Raw genomic sequence first — 22,749 nt, 5'->3', positions numbered from 1 at the left:
AGAGGTCACTGGGGAGGACAGGAACTGGTGAGTGACACAGACAGGAAGACAACCAGGGACAAATTAAAATTAATTTAGCATTTTATCACATCCATTAATTTCCTAAAAGACATGAGGCAATAAGTTACTTTCAGTTGTTGCTATTTTGGTAAATAGGGCAAACTCAGCTGCTACTCCCAAAGAAAAAGTCCTCAAAGACAGCGACTCTACTTGAAAAACTTCCACTTGACGCAGCTAGCGGCCTCTTCCTTCACGATCAATGCTGTTGTTAATTTTTAAAATTGGTACTTTTTCATGTGAATGGAACAGATGGAATTCTCATACCTACTCAGGGAGGAAACATTACTTTGATTTCCACTACATTCCTTACAAAGTATTTAATCTTTCATTTGGTTAGACAATGTTGCACTGTTAACATTTTGTGCTGCCCAATGTGCAAGATGCTGCTTGCTAAGTCAGTGAACTTCTCTAAAGAATGGAGCTGACCAGACTCTGGTGAACCTGTGTCAATTCGTGGAGTTAGCAAATCTGTGACTCTACTGTTTGTCAAAAGCTGCACAGGATGTGGGTATTTTATTGCTCATCTTCAGTTGATCAAGTGACTCATTGTGCAATTAAAAGGCTTGTGACCACTTCAGGGGGGGCCGGGGGGGGAGAGAGAGGGCCGGGGGGGGGGGGGGGGGGGGGGGGAGGGAGAGAGGGGGCCGGGGGGGGGGGGGGGGGAGAGAGAGGGCCGGGGGGGGGGGGGGGGGGGGGGAGGGGGGAGGAGGGGGGGGGGGGGGGGGGGGGGGGAGAGAGAGAGGGGGGGGGGGGGGAGGGGGGGGGGAGGGGGGGGGGGAGGGGAGGGAGGGGGGGGGGGGGGGGAGGGGGGGGGGGGGGGAGGAGGGGGGGGGGGGGGGGGGGGGGGGGGAGAGAAGGAGGGGGGGGGGGGGGGGGAGAGGGGGGGGGGGAGGGAGGGGGGGGGGGGAGGAGAGGGGGGGGGGGGAGGGAGAGGGCGGGGGGGGGGGGGGGGGAGGGAGGGGCGGGGGGGGGGGGGGGGGGGGAGAGGGCGGGGGGGGGGGGGGGGGGGGGGGGGAGGGGAGGGGGCGGGGGGGGGGGGGGGGGGGGGGGGAGGGAGGGGGGGGGGGGGGGGGGGGGGGGGGGAGGGGGGGGGGGAGAGGGCGGGGGGGGGGCGGGGGGGGGGGAAAGAGAGGGCCGGGGGGGGGGGGGGGAGAGGGGAGGAGGGGCCGGGGGGGGGGGGGGAAAAGAGAGAGGGCCGGGGGGGGGGGGGGGGGGAAGAGAGAGAGGGCGGGGGGGGGGGGGGGGGGGGGGAAGAGGGCCGGGGGGGGGGGGGGGGGGGGGGGGAGGGGAGGAGGGGGCCAGGGGGGGGGGGGGGGGGAGAGGGAGAGAGGGCCGGGGGGGGGGGGGGGGGGGGGGAGAGAGAGGAGGGGCCGGGGGGGGGGGGGGGGGAGGAGAGAGAGAGGCCGGGGGGGGGGGGGGGGGGGAGAGAGGGCCGGGGGGGGGGGGGTGGGGGGGAGAGAGGGCTGGGGGGGGGGGGGGGGGGGGGAGAGAGAGAGGGGCTGGGGGGGGCGGGGGGGAGAGGGAGGGCCGGGGGGGAGAGAGGGCCGGGGGGGGGGGGGGGGGGAGGAGAGGGCGGGGTGGGGGGGGGGGGGGGGGGAAGGAAGAGAGGGCGGGGGGGGGGGGGGGGAGGAGAGAGAGGGCCGGGGTGGGGGGGGGGGGGGGGTGGAGAGGGCCGGGGTGGGGGGGGGGGAGAGAGAGAGAGAGGGGCCGGGGGGGGGGGGGGGGGGGGGGGGGGAGAGAGAGAGAGGGCCGGGGGGGGGGGGGGGGGGGGGGGAGAGAGAGGGCGGGGGGGGGCGGGAGAGAGAGAGGGCGGGGGGGGGGGGAGAGAGAGGGCGGGGGGGGGGGGGGGGGGGAGAGGGCTGGGGGGGGGCGGGGGGGAGAGAGAGGGCCGGGGGGGGGGGGGAGAGAGAGGGCCGGGGGGGGGGGGGGGGAGGAGAGAGAGGGCCGGGGGGGGGGGGGGGGGGGGGGGGAGAGAGAGGGCCGGGGTGGGGGGGGGGGGGGGGAGAGAGGGCCGGGGTGGGGGAGAGGGGGGGGGAGAGAGAGGGCCGGGGTGGGGGGGGGGGGGGAGGAGAGAGGGCCGGGGTGGGGGAGAGGGGGGGAGAGAGAGGGCCGGGGTGGGGGGGGGGGGGGGAGAGAGGGCCGGGGTGGGGGGAGAGGAGAGAGGGGCCGGGGGGGGGGGGGGGGGGGGAGAGAGAGAGAGGGCCGGGGGGGGGGGGGGGGGGGGGGGAGAGAGGGCCGGGGGGGGCGGGGGGGGGGGGGGAAGAGAGAGAGGGCGGGGGGGGGGGGGGGGGGGGGGGGGGGGGAGAGAGAGGGGGGGGGGGGGGGGGGGGGGGGGGGGGGGGGAGGAGAGGGCCGGGGGGGGGAGAGGGGGGGAGAGAGAGGGAGGGGGTGGGGGGGGGGGGGGGGGAGAGAGGGCGGGGTGGGGAGGAGGAGAGAGAGGGCCGGGGGGGGGGGGGGGGGGGGGAAGAGAGAGAGAGGGCGGGGGGGGGGGGGGGGGGGGGGGGAGAGAGAGGGCCGGGGGGGGGGGGGGGGGGGGGAGAGAGAGGGCCGGGGGGGGGGGGGGGGGGGGGGGGGAGAGGAGGGGGGGGGGGAGAGAGAGAGGGGGGGGGGGGGGGGGGGGGGGGGGGGGGAGGAGAGAGGGGGGGGGGGGGGGGGGGGGGGGGAGAGAGAGAGGGGGGCGGGGGGGGGGGGGGGCGAGAGAGGGGGCGGGGGGGGGGGGGGGGGAGAGAGGGGGCGGGGGGGGGGGGGGGGGGGGGAGAGAGGAGAGAGAGGGCGGGGGGGTGGGGGGAGGGGAGAGAGGGCGGGGGGGGGGGGGGGGGGGGGGGAAAGAGGGGGGGGGGGGGAAGAGGGGGGGGGGGGGGAAGAGAGGGGGGGGGGGGGAGAAGAGAGGGCGGGGCCGGGGCGGGGGGGGGGGGGGAGAGAGAGGGGGGGGGGGGGGGGGGGGGGGGGGGAGAAGAGAGGGGGGGGGGGGGGGGAGAAGAGAGGGCGGGGGACGGGGGGGGGGGGGGGGGGGGAGAGAGAGGGCCCGGGGGGGGGGGGGGGGGGGGGGAGGGGAGAGAGGGGGGGGGGGGGGGGGGAGGAGAGAGAGAGGGGGGGGGGGGGGGGGGGGGGGGGGGGAGAGAGAGAGAGAGGGCCGGGGGGGAGAGAGAGAGAGAGGGCCGGGGGGGAGAGAGAGAGAGAGGGCCGGGGGGGGGAGAGAGAGAGGGGAGAGAGAGAGAGGGCCGGGGGGGGGAGAGAGAGAGAGGGCGGGGGGGGGGGGGGGGGGGGGGGGAAGAGAGAGAGAGGGCCGGGGGGGGGGGGGGGGGGGAGAGAGAGAGGGCCGGGGGGGGGAAGAGAGAGGGCGGGAGGGGGAAGAGAGAGGGCGGGAGGGGGAAGAGAGAGGAGTGGGGAGAGGTGTTGGGAGAGGTGTTGGGAGAGGTGTTGGGAGAGGTGTTGGGAGAGGTGTTGGGAGAGGTGTTGGGAGAGGTGTTGGGAGAGGCGTTGGGAGAGGTGTTGGGAGAGGTGTTGGGAGAGGTGTTGGGAGAGGTGTTGGGAGAGGAGTGGAGAGTGGGAGAGGAGTGGGGAGAGGAGTGGGGAGAGGGAGGGGGTTGGGGAGAGGGGGGGGGGGGGGAGGAGAGGAGGAGAGGGGGTGGGGCTCTGCTGACCCATGAGCAGAATAGACTTGCTGACGGTAATGGACAAGCTGCTGTGTTGTTCCTCCATCATGTGTGCAGTTTTGGTCTCCTGGTCTGAAGAAGGACATTCTTGCTCTTTAGAGTGTCCAACGAAGGTTCACGAGACTAATTCCCGGGATGGCAGGACTGACATATGAAGAAAGACTGAATCAACCGGTCTTGTACTCACTGGAGTTGAGGCTCCTTCATTAAATGTTTTCAAGATAAAGATAAATAGGTTTTTGAAGAATAAAGGGAAAAAGGGTTATGGTGTTCGGGCAGGAAAGTAGAGCTGAGCCCACAAAGATCAGCCATAATCTCATTAAATGGCGGAGCAGACGCGAAGGGCCAGATGGCCTACTCCTGCTCCTTGTTCTTATGTTCTTATGAATGAGGGGGAATTTTATAAAACATAAAATCCTGATGGGACTGGACAGGCTAGATGTGGGAAGAATGTTCCCGATGTTGGGAACGTCCAGAACTTGGGGTCACAGCCTAAGAATAAGGGGTAAGCCATTAAGGACTGAGATAAGGAAGAACTTCTTCTTTCAGAGAGTTATGAACTTGTAGAATTCTCTATACCACAGAAAGCTGATGGGGTCAGTTTGTTGGATATATTCAAGAGGGAGCTGGATGGGCCCTTGCGGCTAAAAGGATCAAGAGGTACGGAGAAAAAGCAGGAATGGGATACTGAATTTGCAGGATCAACCATGATCACATTGAATGGTGGTGCAGGCTCAAAGGGCCAAATGGCTTATTCCTGCATCTATTTTCTATGTTTCTATGTACTAACATTCGGTATTAAAAAAGTGTTATGGTAATGTCATTGAAGAATAATCCAGAGGCCTAAGCTGACACGAGACAGGGGTTCAAAGCCCCACCATGGCGGCTGGTGGAATCTGAATTCAGTTAATAAATCTGGAATAGAAAGTCAGTCTGTAATGGTAACCATGACAACTATCATTGATTGTTATAAAAACCCATATGGTTCACATGTCCTCGAGGGAAGGAAATCTGCCCTCTAAATTTAGAATATCCAATTTATTTTTTCCAATGAAGGGGCAATTTTAGTGTGGCCAATCCACCTACCCTGCACATCTTTGGGTTGTGGGGGCGAAACCCACCCAAACACGAGGAGAATGTGCAAATTCCACGCGGAAAATGACCGGGGCCGGGATCGAACCTGGGACCCCGGCGCCATGAGGCAGCAGGGCTAACCAAATACCACCAGAAAAACACCCCGTTCTCTGGCAGTTCATCGCGTTTGCTATTAGGCGTATCTTGCGGTGTGAAAATTGGCCTACGAATCCACAGTAACTGAACTTAACTTGGTGCGTAAAGCTGAGATGTAATAATACCATACATAAAGGAATTAAATTGCTACATCTGGAGCAGAAAACCAGTCAGTAATGGTAACCATGACAACTATCACCGACTGTTGTAAAACCCATCTGGTTCACAGGGAAGGAAATCTGCCATCCCTACCTGGTCTGGCCTACATGCGATTCCAGGTCCACAGCAATGTGACTGACTCTCAACTGCCCTCTGGAATGGCCGAGAAAAGCCACTCGGTTCCAAGGGCAACAAATGCTGGCCATGTCGCTGACACCAATGACACATTACACCATCTACAACACTGTATAAATCAACGTATCTACTCACCACAGTCCATGAACTGTCCAATAGTCAACATTAGGAGGGATTTTGCAAGTCGTCTTCACCATCTGAGGGAGGTAAAAGATTTTTCACAAAGTTCACAGCCAATTGAAACGTCTGCTCCAACGCAGAGTTCCATTTCTGGAAGACTGACTCATGCACTAGAGGTCCATTTTCCAAATAAAAACATTAACAGTGCAAACCCCGCCGCACCCCCCAACCAATGCTGGAGCTTCTAAAATAAAAGAGCAACAGGGAGCTACTTAATTTGGGCATCAGCCTGTTGGAACTTGGAACCAAGCAGCGATCTTAATATGGGATACGGTTCTCCTTATTCTGGAGAAAGGCAACGCAAGTGGAAAACATATCAGGATGTGGCACCTTTACTTTGCCAAAAGGCCACTGAGCCCTTCAAACGATGAGAGTTCAGAGCCACTCACTGGGTGCATTTCCTGGGTCAATATCGTGAAGGCTAAAAGAACAAGTGTAACTACTCAAAGAAAGTGCCCTTTGCAAGACCCTTTCCAAAGTCACGGATCTTCCCAACAACCGGTAGAAATCTGCCTTGTAACAGCTGTAAAATAAATGTAACTAGGCATTATGGGATGCGATCTGCCCAGCAGCAGGTAGAAATCTACCTAGCGACAGCAGTAGCCAGCATTCAAAAGGCGTAATGAGATGCAAAAGCAAATTAATGATTAAACTTTGCCTGTTTGAATTTTTTTTTTTTTTTTAAAGGACACTTTTTAAAAATTTCAGTCCAAGTACGTAACAGTAAAAGCAGGTGACCTCAGAATGTTGCAGACTCACCAGACATACAGTCTCAGGCCAGTGATGAGACAAAATGATGCTGTGCCATGGGTGAATTGCGTTGCTAAGAGAAGAGAGATTAGAATTAGCACATTTTCTCTGTATAATGTGCCACAATTCAACATCACCAGTGGTTTGAACCCTTCCTTGAATTTCATTTGTAAGAGCTGTGTCCTGAAGTGCTCAGTGGGTTACTCTGCCAGTTTAGTCGTGGACAGCTCAGTTAAGATTCAATCCCTGGTCTGTTTTGCATTGTTCGATCTTAGCCCAGCTGAGAGATTGGAGGTGAAACGTAGCGTGCTCATCCGATTTTCCTGGGATAGGAGCTGATGGAGAGAGATGCTGGGGAGCAAATCAACTGGGATATCTTTATTCCAACAACATGTGCTTGAAGGACATACAGACAGGATCAGTTTCAAGTGTGATGCCCTCATGCTGGTCATGAAGTCTAAAGCCTCACAAATCCTCTGTGTGAAAAAACAAGCATCTGCGGTGTGTCCCAAATCTCTTCCACTTAACTGTGATCTTGTTTAAGTGCTTCATCAGCAAAGAAGCCCAGTTACTGAACTGAAACACCAGTCACGTTTTAGCTGATCTGAAACCATCGACAAGTCCCATGATTTAAAAAAAATTTAGAGTACAAGGGCAGCACGGCGGCCTAGTGGTTAGCACAACCGCCTCACGGCGCTGAGGTCCCAGGTTCGATCCCGGCTCTGGGTCACTGTCCGTGTGGAGTTTGCACATTCTCCCCGTGTTTGCGTGGGTTTCGCCCCCACAACCCAAAAATGTGCAGAGTAGGTGGATTGGCCACGCCAAATTGCCCCTTAATAGAAAAAATAATTGGGTAATCTAATTTAAAAAAAAAAAAAAAATTTAGAGTACCCAATTAATTTTTCTAATTAAGGGGCAATTTAGCGTGGCCAATCCACCTACCCTGCACATCTTTGGGTTGTGGGGGGAGACCCAGTCTGACGCGGTGCCCCACAATTTATTACTGCCGAGAGTGAAGTGTTACAGGAATTGCATGGGGAAGTTGCGCAAAGTGATTCGTTCAGCTTAATAAACATTCACCCGCACAAACAGTGAGAAACCACTTTGTGACTCAAACCACAAGCAACGAACATTGAGCTGAAGGACTCCAGGTCGGAGGGCGTGCTTTCAAAATACAGCTTGCGAAACCACGGGAAAAAAATATCTGGAGCAAAGCGGCTGGTAGGATGTGGGTGGGGGAGAAAGACGTAATTCACTCAGCAGCAACACCCCCCCCCAACAAATGAACAACTCAGCTCAATGTGTCTGTGCCACCTCCCAGAAGGAGCGACCCTCACCCTTGCCCGCAAAGAGCGACCCTGGCCCTTGCCCGCAAAGAGCGACCCTGGCCCTTGCCCGCAAAGAGCGACCCTGACCCTGGACCGCAAAGAGCGACCCTCACCCTGGACCGCAAAGAGCGACCCTCACCCTGGACCGCAAAGAGCGACCCTCACCCTGGACCGCAAAGAGCGACCCTCACCCTGGACCGCAAAGAGCGACCCTCACCCTGGACCGCAAAGAGCGACCCTCACCCTGGACCGCAAAGAGCGACCCTCACCCTGGACCGCAAAGAGCGACCCTCACCCTGGACCGCAAAGAGCGACCCTCACCCTGGACCGCAAAGAGCGACCCTCACCCTGGACCGCAAAGAGCGACCCTCACCCTGGACCGCAAAGAGCGACCCTCACCCTGGACCGCAAAGAGCGACCCTCACCCTGGACCGCAAAGAGCGACCCTCACCCTGGACCGCAAAGAGCGACCCTCACCCTGGACCGCAAAGAGCGACCCTCACCCTGGACCGCAAAGAGCGACCCTCACCCTGGACCGCAAAGAGCGACCCTCACCCTGGACCGCAAAGAGCGACCCTCACCCTGGACCGCAAAGAGCGACCCTCACCCTGGACCGCAAAGAGCGACCCTCACCCTGGACCGCAAAGAGCGACCCTCACCCTGGACCGCAAAGAGCGACCCTCACCCTGGACCGCAAAGAGCGACCCTCACCCTGGACCGCAAAGAGCGACCCTCACCCTGGACCGCAAAGAGCGACCCTCACCCTGGACCGCAAAGAGCGACCCTCACCCTGGACCGCAAAGAGCGACCCTCACCCTGGACCGCAAAGAGCGACCCTCACCCTGGACCGCAAAGAGCGACCCTCACCCTGGACCGCAAAGAGCGACCCTCACCCTGGACCGCAAAGAGCGACCCTCACCCTGGACCGCAAAGAGCGACCCTCACCCTGGACCGCAAAGAGCGACCCTCACCCTGGACCGCAAAGAGCGACCCTCACCCTGGACCGCAAAGAGCGACCCTCACCCTTGCCCTATGGCTCTGAAAATTCTTCCATTTCAGGTATTTTTCGGTTTGAAAGGGACTTTTGAAACCGCTTACCCCACCACATGCATGGGCAGTGAATTCCCACTCTTTGCAACACATTGTTCAAAAAGACATTTCCTCATCTTGCCCATTGCCTAACTGGTATTTTATAAGTTTTTTTTTTTTTATTTTTTTTTTATAAATTTAGACTACCCAATTATTTTTTTCAATTAAGGGGCAATTTAGCGTGGCCAATCCACCTACTCTGCACATTTTTGGGTTGTGGGGGCGAACCCACGCAGACACGGGGAGAATGTGCAAACTCCACACGGACAGTGACCCAGAACCGGGATCGAACCTGGGACCTCAGCGCCGTGAGGCGGTTGTGCTAACCACTAGGCCACCGTGCTGCCCTGTATTTTATAAGTTTTAATGTAACATCCCTAATCTTGTGCTCTATGACTCCATTACAAGTGAAGGGTGCCACATGTTTTGTTTTAAATAGCACACCAACTTTGTCCTGACAACTTCCAAGATTTGCATATTTAAACTCCTGCCCCACATCCCCATGGTTTCTCTGATCCTGCACCTCCTTTATTATTGTGACACTTAATTCACGTTGTCAACAAAATCAATTCGAGCAGACAACTCAAATTCCTTTTCTAAAGAGGAAGCGTGACCAACACGGTCAATTTCAAGTAACGTCGGGGAATGTCAGCACTGTAAATAATGTCAAAGTTTCCCCACGCTCGGTTTCTCACTTACCAATCCCAAACCTCAGGCAGAATAAATACAACAAGCAGAGATGGGAAAATCCAGGCAAACATCCACTTCCTCTGGATCCCTTTGCCTTTCTGACAAGCCATTTCACGTCAACTTGTCCTGCATACAAACAGATAATGATTGAGAGGTTAACACTTGTTCAATGCTTCACCATTCTTTATATTCTTGCAGAGTTCCCAGCCCAGGTGCAGCAGAATGGTCTTAAATCTCTTAAATTCAATGCTCCTTGCTGGACTATGGGAACTTCAGTGCAGTAGCCAAATGTCCATTCTGGCCCCAATCCTGGACAAGCAACCGAGAGGCTACGAGTACACAGAAACGTAGAAAATAGGAGCAGCACGAAGCTATTCGGCCCTTCAAGCCTACTCTTCCATTCATTAGGATCATGGCTGATCATCCAGCACAGTAACCTGTTCCCGCTTCCCCTCCCCCATATCCTTTGATGCCTTTCACCTCAAGAGCTGTATCTAACTCCTTCTTGAAAACATGCAATGAGTTTCACAAGCTCACCACTCTCTGGGTGAAGAAATTTCTCCTCATTTCAGTCTTAAATGGTTTATCCCTTATCCTCAAAACTGTGATGCATGATTCTGAATTCTCTTGCTATCAGGAACATCCTTCCTGAACCTACCCGGTCTAGTCCAGTTGCAATTTTATAGGTTTCTATGAAATCTTCCCATATTCTTCTCCAGCAAATACAAGCTGAACCAACTCAACCTCGCCTCAGGCGTCAGTCCCGCCATCCCAAGAATCAGTCTAGTAAATCTTCCTTCCATAGCAAGAACATCCAAACATCCTTCCTCAGATAAGGAGACCAAAACTGCATACTATTTTCCAGGTGTGGTTTCATCAAGGCACTGTATTATTGCAGCAACACATCCCTGCTCCTGCACTCAAATCCTCTCGCTGTGAAGGCCAACATACCATTTGCCTTATTTAGCGCCTGCATGCTTACTTTCAGCGACTGGTATTCGAGGACACCCAGATCTCGTTCCACATTTTTCCCTCTCAATCTATAGCCCTCACATTGATCCACATCATACTGCATCAGCCATGCATTTACCCAGTCACTCAGTTTGCCCAAATCACACTGAGGCATTTCTACATTCTCCTCACAGCTCACCCTCCAACCCAGCTTTGTGTTGTCGAAAAATTTGGAGATATTACATTTTGTTTCCTCATATAAACCATTAATATATTAGAGATAGAGAAATACAGCACAGAACAGGCCCTTCGGCCCACGATGTTGCGCCGAACTTTTGTCCTAGGTTAATCATAGAATTTTGGACAATTTTTCATGGCCAATCCACCCAACCTGCACATCTTTGGACTGTGGGAGGAAACCGGAGCACCCGGAGGAAACCCACGCACACACGTGGAGGATGTGCAGACTCCACACAGACAGTGACCCAAGTCGAAATCGAACTTGGGACCCTGGAGCTGTGAAGCAATTGTGCTATCCACAATGCTACCGTGCTGCCCTTAAGAAGTTATCCTACACTCCATTATTCTACCCTAATCCATGTACATATCCAATAGCCGCTTGAAGGTCCCTAACGTTTCCGACTCAACTACTTCCACAGGCAGTGCATTCCATGCCCCCACTACTCTCTGGGTAAAGAACCTACCTCTGACATCCTCTCTATATCTTCCACCATTTATCTTAAATTTATGTCCCCTTGTAATGGTGTGTTCCACCCGGGGAAAAAGTCTCTGACTGTCTACTCTATCTATTCCCCTAATCAACTTATAAACCTCTATCAAGTCGCCCCTCATCCTTCTCCGTTCTAATGAGAAAAGGCCTAGCACCCTCAACCTTTCCTCGTATGACCTACTCTCCATTCCAGGCAATATCTTGGTAAATCTCCTCTGCACCTTTTCCAAAGCTTCCACATCCTTCCTAAAATGAGGCGACCAAAACTGCACACAGTACTCCAAATGTGGCCTGACCAACGTTTTGTACAGCTGCATCATCACCTCACGGCTCTTAAATTCAATCCCTCTGCTAATGAACGCTAGCACACCATAGGCCTTCTTCACAGCTCTATCCACACGAGTGGCAACTTTCAAAGATCTATGAACATAGACCCCAAGATCTCTCTGCTCCTCCACATTGCCAAGAACCCTACCGTTAACCCTGTATTCCGCATTCATATTTGTCCTTCCAAAATGGACAACCTCACACTTGTCAGGGTTAAACTCCATCTGCAACTTCTCAGCCCAGCTCTGCATTCTATCTATGTCTCTTTGAAGCCGACAACAGCCCTCCTCACTATCCACAACTCCACCAATCTTCGTATCATCTGCAAATTTACTGACCCACTCTTCAATTCCCTCATCCAAGTCGTTAATGAAATTCACAAACAGCAGAGGACCCGAAACTGATCCCTGCGGTACGCCACTGATAACTGGGCTCCAGGCTGAATATTTGCCATCCACCACCACTCTCTGTCTTCTATCGGTTAGCCAGTTTGTTATCCAACTGGCCAAATTTCCCACTATCCCATGGCCTCCTTCTGCACTGTAAATTCTATGATCTACATTAATTACCCTCCAATCTGTAGGAATTGTTCCAGAGTCGATAGAATCTTGGAAGATGACCACCATTACATCCACTTTCCTAGGGCCACTTTTTTAATTATTCTGGGATGTAGATCATCTGGCCCTGGGGATTTATCGGCCTTCAATCCCATCAATTTCCCCAACACCATTTCCGTACTAATACCGATTTCCTTCAGTTCCTCACTCTCACTAAATCCTTTGTTCCCCAACATTGCTGGTACATTATTGTGTTCTCCTTTGTGAATGCAGAATCAAAGGTTGTATTTATTTGCTCAGCCATTTCTTTGTTCCCCATTATGAATTCCCCTGTTTCGGACGGTAAAGGACCTACATTTGTCTTCACCAATCTTTATCCCTTCACATATCTATAGAAGCTTTTACAGTCAGTTGTGATGAATGTAGGAAAGTGTCATGTTTTATATTTTATATATTTTTTTTTACAATAACGTTATTAAAACCTGGGCTATGATGGATAGGCAGTATGTCTGCTAAATGTGATTAAGCTGTTGTAAAAGTGAGGTAATCATTGACTTTACTGGTGAAGTGTTCTGCTAATAGATTTGAGAACCATTTACTGGTTTACAGCGAGCTAGTTAATGGAATATTGTTTATGATTAAGAACAATTGGGGTGTAGATAATTTGAGGGGTATTGTATTTGATCCTGGCTAAACAAATCACGAGAAATCTTGCAGGAGATGACAAAAGAATATCTTATGCTATGGGTAAAGATGATGTAATTAAGGGGAGGAACCAGGTCTGGCTGAATGAGTTATAGAACATAGAACAGTACAGCACAGAACAGGCCCTTCGGCCCTCGATGTTGTGCCGAGCAATGATCACCCTACTCAAACCCACGTATCCACCCTATACCATACAACCCCCCCTTAACCTTACTGTTTAGGACACTACGGGCAATTTAGCATGGCCAATCCACCTAACCCTCACATCTTTGGAGTTAGTTCTTCCTAAGATTTTAATCTGAACAGAGATGTTTCAGTTTTGGTCCTAAAAGGTCCTCTTTGCAAAGATCCCACACAGAGAAAAGCAAGTAGAAACCTGGTTTGTTAACTTTATCCATGAGTGATATTTGAACTATATTGGTTTGCTTAATTAGAATATTTTTTTTTTATTAAATGTATTTTATAACAAACCTGTATCAAAACAGGCTACAGCGAATAAACGCCCCAGGAAACATACTTCCAGCAATCAACTATACATTTCGTTCAGAATTTTCCCCTTTTTCACCCCCCGCGACGAACAGCCCCTCAAACATCCCCCACCTTTCCTCAAAGCCCCCTGAAGAGCCCCTTAACTCATACTTTATCTTCTCTAACCAGAGGAAGTCACACAGGTCACCCAACCAAACCGCTACCCCCGATCTTAATTAGAATATAGTGGCAAGTTTGGGAAGTAAGTTAAAGTTTCTCCTTTCACTTAAGAACTATTGTGACTGTTAACTGTAAGCTATTTCTCGGTTGTTAATTCTGTTTTTAAATTGAAGTTTGTATTAACATAAAGGATACCGAATGGTCAGTTTTATCACTTGTGGATCATTAACACGTGTGGGCAGCACGGTAGCACAGTGGCTAGCACAGTTGCTTCACAGCTCCAGGGTCCCAGGTTCGATTCCCAGCTCGGGTCACTGTCTTGCGGAGTCTGCACGTTCTCCCCGTGTGCGCGTGGGTTTCCTCCGGGTGCTCCGGTTTCCTCCCACAGTCCGAAGATGTGCAGGTTAGGTGGATTGGCCATGATAAATTGCCCTTCGTGTCCAAAAAGGTTGGGTGGGGTCATTAGGTTATCGGGTTACGGGGATAGGGTGGAAGCATGGGCTTAAGTGGGATACTCTTTCCAAGGGCCGGTGCAGACTTCATGGGCCAAATGGCCTCCTTCTGCATTGTAAATTCTATGATAACTTCTCACAGTTTTATAAATTGCAAATAGTGGGGCACGCGTCCAGGATGCTAACTTTTTATGTTCCCCGCAAACTTACTCTCATACTCTATTTTCCTCTTCTTGATCCACCCCTTTTATCGTCCTTTGCCAAATTTCAAACTGCTCCCGATCTTCAGTTTCCTGTTTTTTCTGGCCAATTTGCATGCCTCTTCCTTGGATTTAATATTATTTCCAATTCCGTTTGTAAGCCATGATCTGGCCACCTTTCCAGTTTTACAGTTGCGCCCGACAGGAATCAACAATTGTTGCAGTCCACCCATACGCCATTGCCTATCCATCATCATCTCTTTAAGTAACGTTTCCCAGTCCATTATAGCCAACTTGCACCTCATACCATCGTAGTTTACTTTATCTAGATTCAGGGCCCTCATCTCAAGAGTCAGCTACATCATTCTCCATCTCAATGATGAATTCTATCATATTATTGGTCGCTCATCCCCAAGAGGCCATGCACAATTAGATTGCCAATGGTTCCTTTCTCATTACACATAACCCCGTCAAGGAAAGCCTGTTCTCGAGTTGGTTGCTCAACAATACATTCAGTATACACTCCAATTATTCCTCCTCTACGGTATTGTTACTAATTTGCTTTGCCCAATCAATATTCGGATTAAAGTCACTCATAATTAAATTTCCTGTTCAATGGCATTCCCAAAATCACTACAGTTTGGGGATCTATATACAACCTCAACAAACATTTTTTGCCCCTTGGTGTTTCTCAGCTCTACGCATACATATTCCACATCGTCAGAGCGAACATCCTCCCTCAATGTGCTCATTTTCTCTTTAACGAGCAATGGGTGGCACGGTAGCACAGTGGTTAGCACTGTTGCTTCACAGCGCCAGGGACCCGGGTTTGTTTCCCGGCCTGGGTCACTGTTTGTGCAGAGTCTGCATGTTCTCCCAGTGTCTGCATGGGTTTCCTCCAGACACTCCGGTTTCCTCCACATGTCCGAAAATACATGCTTGTTAGGGGAATTGGACATTCTGAATTTCCCTGAACAGATGCCATAGTGTGTCTACTAGGGGATTTTTACACTAAATTCATTGCATTAATGTAAGCTTATTTGTGACACTACTAAAGATTATTATCCACTGCCTTTTCCTTTTTGTCTGTCCTTCCTAAATACAGCTTGCCTTGGGCACTGGCAGTGTTCTCAGCTTCCCACATGGAGCAGGACAAGCACACCAGGGCTATGAGCTCTCCTGTCATGACTTACCCCATTAAATTAAATGGGGTAATTTTGGAAAATAGTCAAAATCAAATATTATCAATTACTCTCAGGCCCTCCTTCCCTGGCCCTTGTTGCTACAGAATAGAACCCCAACAAACAATAGACCTTCCAAACCAAAACAATAACAATAGTAAATACTCACCAACCAAACTCACCCAATCAGGTGCTTCCATTTGCTTGGCATCACATTTGAATCCTAATCTCATCTCAGGAGCACCAAAATCCAACCTAGCATTCCACTCTCAGTCTTGCTCTTTCTCATGAACCTTTTCTCCTCCTGGCTCCATTCGCAGACCTGCTCCTTCCAACCCTCTTTCTCTCCTCTTGGCTCAGCCCGTTTCACTCCTTCCGGCGCTCTTTCTCTCCTGGCGGCTCTGCTCCCAGTCTCGCTCCTTCCCGCGCTTTTCTATCCTCCTCGCTCCGCTCCCAGTCTCGCTCCTTCCCGCGCTTTTCTATCCTCCTCGCTCCGCTCCCAGTCTCGCTCCTTCCCGCGCTTTTCTATCCTCCTCGCTCCGCTACCAGTCTAGCTCCGTTTTCTCAGCTCTGCTCTCAATAATCGCTCTATCTGTCCTCCCAGCTCTTCAACCACTCTCACCCCTTTCCGCGCTCCTCTTGTCCTCCTGGCTCCGCTCCCAGTCTCGCTCCTTGCCCACACCCTTTCTATCCTTCCTGCTCCACACTCAGTCTTGCTCTTTCTCACACACTTATTTCCTCACTCCATTGGCTTTCCTGAGATGCCATGTTTCAACAGCAGAATACTGTACAAAGACTGCTTCACTGCAGTGTGGACGGCAGAACACTGTGCCCAGACTGCTTCACCGCGATGCTGACGGCAGAACACTGTGCCCAGACTGCCTCACCGCGATGCTGACAGCAGAACACTGTGCCCAGACTGCCTCACTGCGATGCTGACGGCAGAACACTGTGCCCAGACTGCCTCACCGCAATGCTGACAGCAGAACACTGTACCCAGACTGCTTCACCGCGATGCTGACGGCAGAACACTGTGCCCAGACTGCCTCACTGCGATGCTGACAGCAGAACACTGTACCCAGACTGCTTCACCGCGATGCTGACGGCAGAACACTGTGCCCAGACTGCGTCACTGCGATGCTGACAGCAGAACACTGTGCCCAGACTGCTTCACCGCGATGCTGACAGCAGAACACTGTGCCCAGACTGCGTCACTGCGATGCTGACGGCAGAACACTGTGCCCAGACTGCCTCACTGCAATGCTGACGGCAGAACACTGTGCCCAGACTGCCTCAGTGCAATGCTGACAGCAGAACACTGTGCCCAGACTGCCTCACTGCAATGCTGACGGCAGAACACTGTGCCCAGACTGCCTCACTGCAATGCTGACGGCAGAACACTGTACCCAGACTGCTTCACCGCGATGCTGATGGCAGTACACTGTGCTCAGACTGCCTCACTGCGATGCTGACAGCAGAACACTGTGCCCAGACTGCCTCACCGCGATGCTGACAGCAGAACACTGTGCCCAGACTGCGTCACTGCGATGCTGACGGCAGAACACTGTGCCAAGACTGCCTCACCGCGATGCTGACAGCAGAACACTGTGCCCAGACTGCTTCACTGCAATGCTGACGGCAGAACACTGTGCCCAGACTGCTTCACTGCAGTGCTGACGGCAGAACACTGTGCCCAGACTGCTTCACTGCGATGCTGACAGCAGAACACTGTACCCAGACTGCCTCACTGCGATGCTGATGGCAGAACACTGTGCCCAGACTGCTTCACTGCGATGCTGACAGCAGAACACTGTGCCCAGACTGCTTCACTGCGATGCTGACAGCAGAACACTGTACCCAGACTGCCTCACTGCAATGCTGACGGCAGAACACTGTGCCCAGACTGCCTCACTGCAATGCTGACGGCAGAACACTGTGCCCAGACTGCTTCACTGCGATGCTGACAGCGGAACACTGTGCCCAGACTGCCTCACCGCAATGCTGACGGCAGAACACTGTGCCCAGACTGCTTCACCGCGATGCTGATGGCAGTACACTGTGCCCAGACTGCCTCAGTGCGATGCTGACAGCGGAACACTGTGCCCAGACTGCCTCACTGCGATGCTGACAGCAGAACACTGTGCCCAGACTGCCTCAGTGCAATGCTGACGGCAGAACACTGTGCCCAGACTGCCTCACTGCGATGCTAACGGCAGAACACTGTGCCAAGACTGCCTCACCGCGATGCTGACAGCAGAACACTGTACCCAGACTGCTTCACCGCGATGCTGATGGCAGTACACTGTGCCCAGACTGCTTCACTGCGATGCTAATGGCAGAACACTGTGCCCAGACTGCCTCACCGCGATGCTGACAGCAGAACACTGTGCCCAGACTGCCTCACTGCGATGCTGACGGCAGAACACTGTGCCCAGACTGCCTCACCGCAATGCTGACAGCAGAACACTGTACCCAGACTGCTTCACCGCGATGCTGACGGCAGAACACTGTGCCCAGACTGCCTCACTGCGATGCTGACAGCAGAACACTGTACCCAGACTGCTTCACCGCGATGCTGACGGCAGAACACTGTGCCCAGACTGCGTCACTGCGATGCTGACAGCAGAACACTGTGCCCAGACTGCTTCACCGCGATGCTGACAGCAGAACACTGTGCCCAGACTGCGTCACTGCGATGCTGACGGCAGAACACTGTGCCCAGACTGCCTCACTGCAATGCTGACGGCAGAACACTGTGCCCAGACTGCCTCAGTGCAATGCTGACAGCAGAACACTGTGCCCAGACTGCCTCACTGCAATGCTGACGGCAGAACACTGTGCCCAGACTGCCTCACTGCAATGCTGACGGCAGAACACTGTACCCAGACTGCTTCACCGCGATGCTGATGGCAGTACACTGTGCCCAGACTGCCTCACTGCGATGCTGACAGCAGAACACTGTGCCCAGACTGCCTCACCGCGATGCTGACAGCAGAACACTGTGCCCAGACTGCGTCACTGCGATGCTGACGGCAGAACACTGTGCCAAGACTGCCTCACCGCGATGCTGACAGCAGAACACTGTGCCCAGACTGCTTCACTGCAATGCTGACGGCAGAACACTGTGCCCAGACTGCTTCACTGCAGTGCTGACGGCAGAACACTGTGCCCAGACTGCTTCACTGCGATGCTGACAGCGGAACACTGTGCCCAGACTGCCTCACTGCAATGCTGACGGCAGAACACTGTACCCAGACTGCTTCACCGCGATGCTGACGGCAGAACACTGTGCCCAGACTGCCTCACTGCGATGCTGACAGCGGAACACTGTGCCCAGACTGCTTCACCGCGATGCTGACGGCAGAACACTGTGCCCAGACTGCTTCACCGCGATGCTGACGGCAGAACACTGTGCCCAGACTGCCTCACTGCGATGCTGACAGCGGAACACTGTGCCCAGACTGCTTCACCGCGATGCTGACGGCAGAACACTGTGCCCAGACTGCCTCACTGCGATGCTGACAGCGGAACACTGTGCCCAGACTGCCTCACTGCGATGCTGACATCAGAACACTGTGCCCAGACTGCGTCACTGCGATGCTGACGGCAGAACACTGTGCCCAGACTGCTTCACCGCGATGCTGACGGCAGAACACTGTGCCCAGACTGCCTCACTGCGATGCTGACAGCGGAACACTGTGCCCAGACTGCCTCACTGCGATGCTGACATCAGAACACTGTACCCAGACTGCCTCAGTGCGATGCTGACATCAGAACACTGTGCCCAGACTGCGTCACTGCGATGCTGACGGCAGAAGACTGTGCCCAGACTGCATCACTGCGATGCTAATGGCAGAACACTGTGCCCAGACTGCGTCACTGCGATGCTGACAGCAGTACACTGTGCCCAGACTGCTTCACTGCAGTGCTGATGGCAGGATGCTGTGCCCAGACAAATCCCACGAGTTCAAATTGTGAAATTGAAGTCATTTAAATCTGGTCACACGAAAACATAACCATTGGAATTTTTATTTTGCGTAGAGTGTTCCTTCCTTAAACAGTCCAAATTCAGACATGTGGAATAAACAGTTTGAGACAAATATTTCTGCAATAAGTTCCTGTTCCTTAAAATATCAGCAAGGTCATTCAAGCAAGAACCAACAGTATGGGTCACACCCATAATCCCAGTTTCTACATGAACATGTTCATATGTACTTCACCCTTTACTTCAACTCATGTGACCATCAGAAAAACCTCATGTAGAAACAGCAGCACGCAGTAGCTCCAAGTGGCAACTAACCAAGCTGCCTTTGATTGCAGCTTTGATTCCTTTATACAACATCTTTACGATCCTTTTCGGGATGTTTTATACTGACAGGCGCTTCTTGTCCTATAACAGGTGTCCCCAATACAAATTGCCAAATAATTTGTCATGTTCTTTATCTAAACCACCCTGATACCCCACCCTTATGTACCTTCCATTAATTTTCACATTCCAAAGACAGTCTTTACTTCCAGACCTTTAATAGCTCCTTAAATCATCCATGGGCCTTATGCCCAGACCTGGACATGTTCTTGATCTGTATTGTAACAATTGAATATGTTCCTCCCCATGGCCTTTCTTATCTGTAAATAAAATGTGCTGCACACAGCAGATTTATTTTAATTTGAAAATGTGCTTTGGCCTTGCGAAGGTTGCGAGTACATAAACTCTGCTCAATTCTTAAGTTTGGTCAGCAGCATGGTGCCGAGGTCCCAGGTTCAATCCCGACTCTGGGTCACTGTCCGTGTGGAGTTTGCACATTCTCCCCGTGTTTGCGTGGTTAGGTGGATTGGCCATGCTAAATTACCCCTTAATTGAAAAAAAATGAATTGGGTATTCTAAATTTATTTTAAAAGTTTGGTCAGCAGCTGTGCCAATAAACTTTAAGTTAATCTTACGGTTGGTGGTGTAAGATAATCTTTCGGTTGGTGGTGTAACACCAAGTTTTTGAGTCTTAATAATCTCAAAGAAACTTTACTGCTGTTACAAATATTGGCAAATTCAGCCGGGGCAGGCAGTCTAACTGTGGAGTTGATCTTCTGATTTGGGGGTTGGGATCCTAACCGAATCCTCTCCGTAATCAGAGACCAGCCACGAGCCTAGACCGAGAAAACCCCATTTCATCCACATCAAACCCTCTCCTCACTTGACATGCAATGTATAGCAATTGGAAGCTTTAAAAATTTTTTTTTAGAGTATCCAATTAAGCAGCAATTTAGCATGGCCAATCCACCTACCCTGCACATCTTTGGGTTGTGGGGGTGAGACCCACGCAGACACAGGGAGAATGTGCAAACTCCACACGGACAGTGATCCAGAGCCGCGATTGAACCTGGGACCTCAGCGCCATACGGCAGTAGTGCTTACCACTGCACCACCCCCAGAGTGATTGGAGCAACCCCTGGGACAACTGGCTTGCAGAGGGCCAGCACAAACATGGTTAGCCAAATGGCCTCCTCTGTGCTGTAACCATTCTATGATTCTTTAAAACCAGGGCAGAGCTTAGGATCACCCACCTGTGGGGGCAAGACAGGGCCTCGGCTTAACATCTTATCCAAAAAGCAGCATCTCAAACAGTGCAGCGCTCCCTCAGTACTGCACCTGGAGTGTCAGCCTAAATTCAGTGATCCAGTCTCACTTAACCCAGTTAGAATTTAGTGAGAGGGGAAGCGGGAATCTTTTGTTACTTCTGCCCAATTACTGGAAAGAGACTTTTTTTTTTAAAAAAAGATTAACAATTGAAGTGACCACAAGAGTTTTCTCATGAGGTTCCTGTTTGGATGGAAAAAAGATCGGTGTCAGATAAATGCAATTATTGTCTGTCAAATCCCGGGGAGTGGCCCCAAAGCTTTCCATAAGAATGAAGTTCTCCGAAGGTGCAGTCGCTGCCATGCAGAGGAATGTTGACACAGGACAAAAATGACTGGTCACTAGATAAGATGGACTGCCTTGCCCGCTAGTCCCCCCCACAATCCGTCTGTCAATTTGGCCAGTTCGTTCTGCATTTGCTTTTGTTCAATTGCAGCTGACTCGGGAAATAAGAACCCGAACTCGTGTGATGCGGGATGTTGCTGCATCCAGTTCCACCATTGCCGCAAGTTTAAACACGACCTGGCGACCAACCACTCTGTCAGCAGTTCTCCTCACCAGAAAACAACCTCGTCATACACAAGAAAAAGACCGTCCCTGCTCCACACACACACACAAACCTGCCAGGAACTCACAGGAAAATATCACTTCAAATGACAACCTGGCAGCAGGATTTCATTGAAGATGTCATTTTAAAACCAACATATCTATTGCTGAAGAAGACACTGACTCAGGTCGGGGTGCTGTCCAGACTAACTGAGCCTGGACTGGCAGCTATTCGACTGGGGAGGCATCTCCTCCCGGAGTCAGTCCACTCCAAGTATCAACCCGGGACTGGTCGGACCGAACGGGCCAGGATCTGGGAGAGAAAGTTTACCAGTTACCCTCCAGGTGAGAGCCTCCCAGCTCCAGGCCCCCGCTCCCCACCAACTCTGTGTTTGTGGTGCCGCCTCAGCTTGCTACACTGTGCACCTCACACACTACACCCTACACAACGCATTCCATACATTTATATACACTACGTGCTATACAATTCACCTATACATAACGTACACCACACCCTATACAATGCTCCCCATACATTACATAATCCACACTACATTGCTACACAATGCACTTGTCGCATTGCACCCTATACATTACATAGGCTAAAGTTTGGTGACGAAACGCACAGATATCACTCACCCGCTCCCACTCGCCAACAACAAAAGGCACCAACTCCTGTGGTCATGTGAGCAAGGTTGTTGCAGTTTGTAGTGGGCGGGGCTCAGACTCAGTGGGCGGGGCTCAGACGGAGTGGGCGGGGCTCAGATTGAGAATCCGGGTGGCTCAGAGTCTGTCGCTAGGTTACTGCTGAAATTGGGAGAGATGCGGATTGGCGGAAATTAATGGTCTGCTGGTCGTCACATGAGCCTTTCACACCCAACCCAACTAGCCCGTGGGTGAACAAACTTCAGTATCACATTTGATTCTGAGTTGAACTCTGACTTCATGTTCACAGTTCACACCAATCGTTAACCACCACTTTCCACCTCCATTAAGTGTTAATGTAAGCTTACTTGTGACAATAAAGATTATCACCATTAACATGCCCCAACTTCACCCCTGTCTCAGCTCATCAACCCCCCAATCATGCCATTGTTCTCTCTAAACGTGACGATTCCAATAGACATGCCTGGCCTCCCACATTCGGTAGCACAGTGGTTAACACCGTTGTTTCACAATTCCAGGGACCCTAGATTCGATTCCCGGTTTGGCTCACCGTCTGTACAGCATCTGCACATTCTCCCCGTGTCTGCATGGGTTTCCTCCGGGTGCTCCAGTTTCCTCCCACAAGTCCCGAACAACGTGCTTGTTAGGTGAATTGGACATTCTGAATTCTCCTGCGGTGTACCCGAACAGGTGCCGGAATGTAGCGACTAGGGGCTTTTCACAGTAATTTCATAGCAGTGTTAATGTAATCCAATTGCGACACTAATAAAGATTATTATTATTACTTTATGTTGTTCAAAGCTTAGTTCCCTATAATCCCTATGCATGCTGGTCTACATTCCCGTCATTTAAAAATTTTCAACCTAGTTTTCCAATC

General features: G+C 52.7%; 1 protein-coding gene across 1 annotated transcript in view; it reads right to left on the bottom strand.

Annotated features, from left to right (window-relative positions):
- The window catches only part of rnaset2 (ribonuclease T2), a 32,389-nt gene extending 10,457 nt beyond the window's left edge, over positions 1–21,932 (bottom strand). Inside the window, exons 1-4 of the mRNA XM_038805802.1 lie at positions 21,846–21,932; positions 9,287–9,403; positions 6,180–6,243; positions 5,376–5,437 (exon numbers count right to left, since the gene is read on the bottom strand). Of these exons, the coding sequence (XP_038661730.1) occupies positions 5,376–5,437; positions 6,180–6,243; positions 9,287–9,387 (227 nt within the window). The 5' untranslated portion in view covers positions 9,388–9,403; positions 21,846–21,932. The remainder of the gene's footprint in view (positions 1–5,375; positions 5,438–6,179; positions 6,244–9,286; positions 9,404–21,845) is intronic.
- Between the last annotated feature and the right edge of the window lie 817 nt (positions 21,933–22,749).

Source organism: Scyliorhinus canicula, chromosome 1, assembly GCF_902713615.1.
Source record: "Scyliorhinus canicula chromosome 1, sScyCan1.1, whole genome shotgun sequence".
In the NCBI taxonomy this organism is placed as follows: Eukaryota; Metazoa; Chordata; class Chondrichthyes; order Carcharhiniformes; family Scyliorhinidae; genus Scyliorhinus; species Scyliorhinus canicula.
The sequence above is the reverse complement of the archived record's forward strand: the minus strand, read 5'-3'. Positions and strand labels throughout refer to the sequence as shown.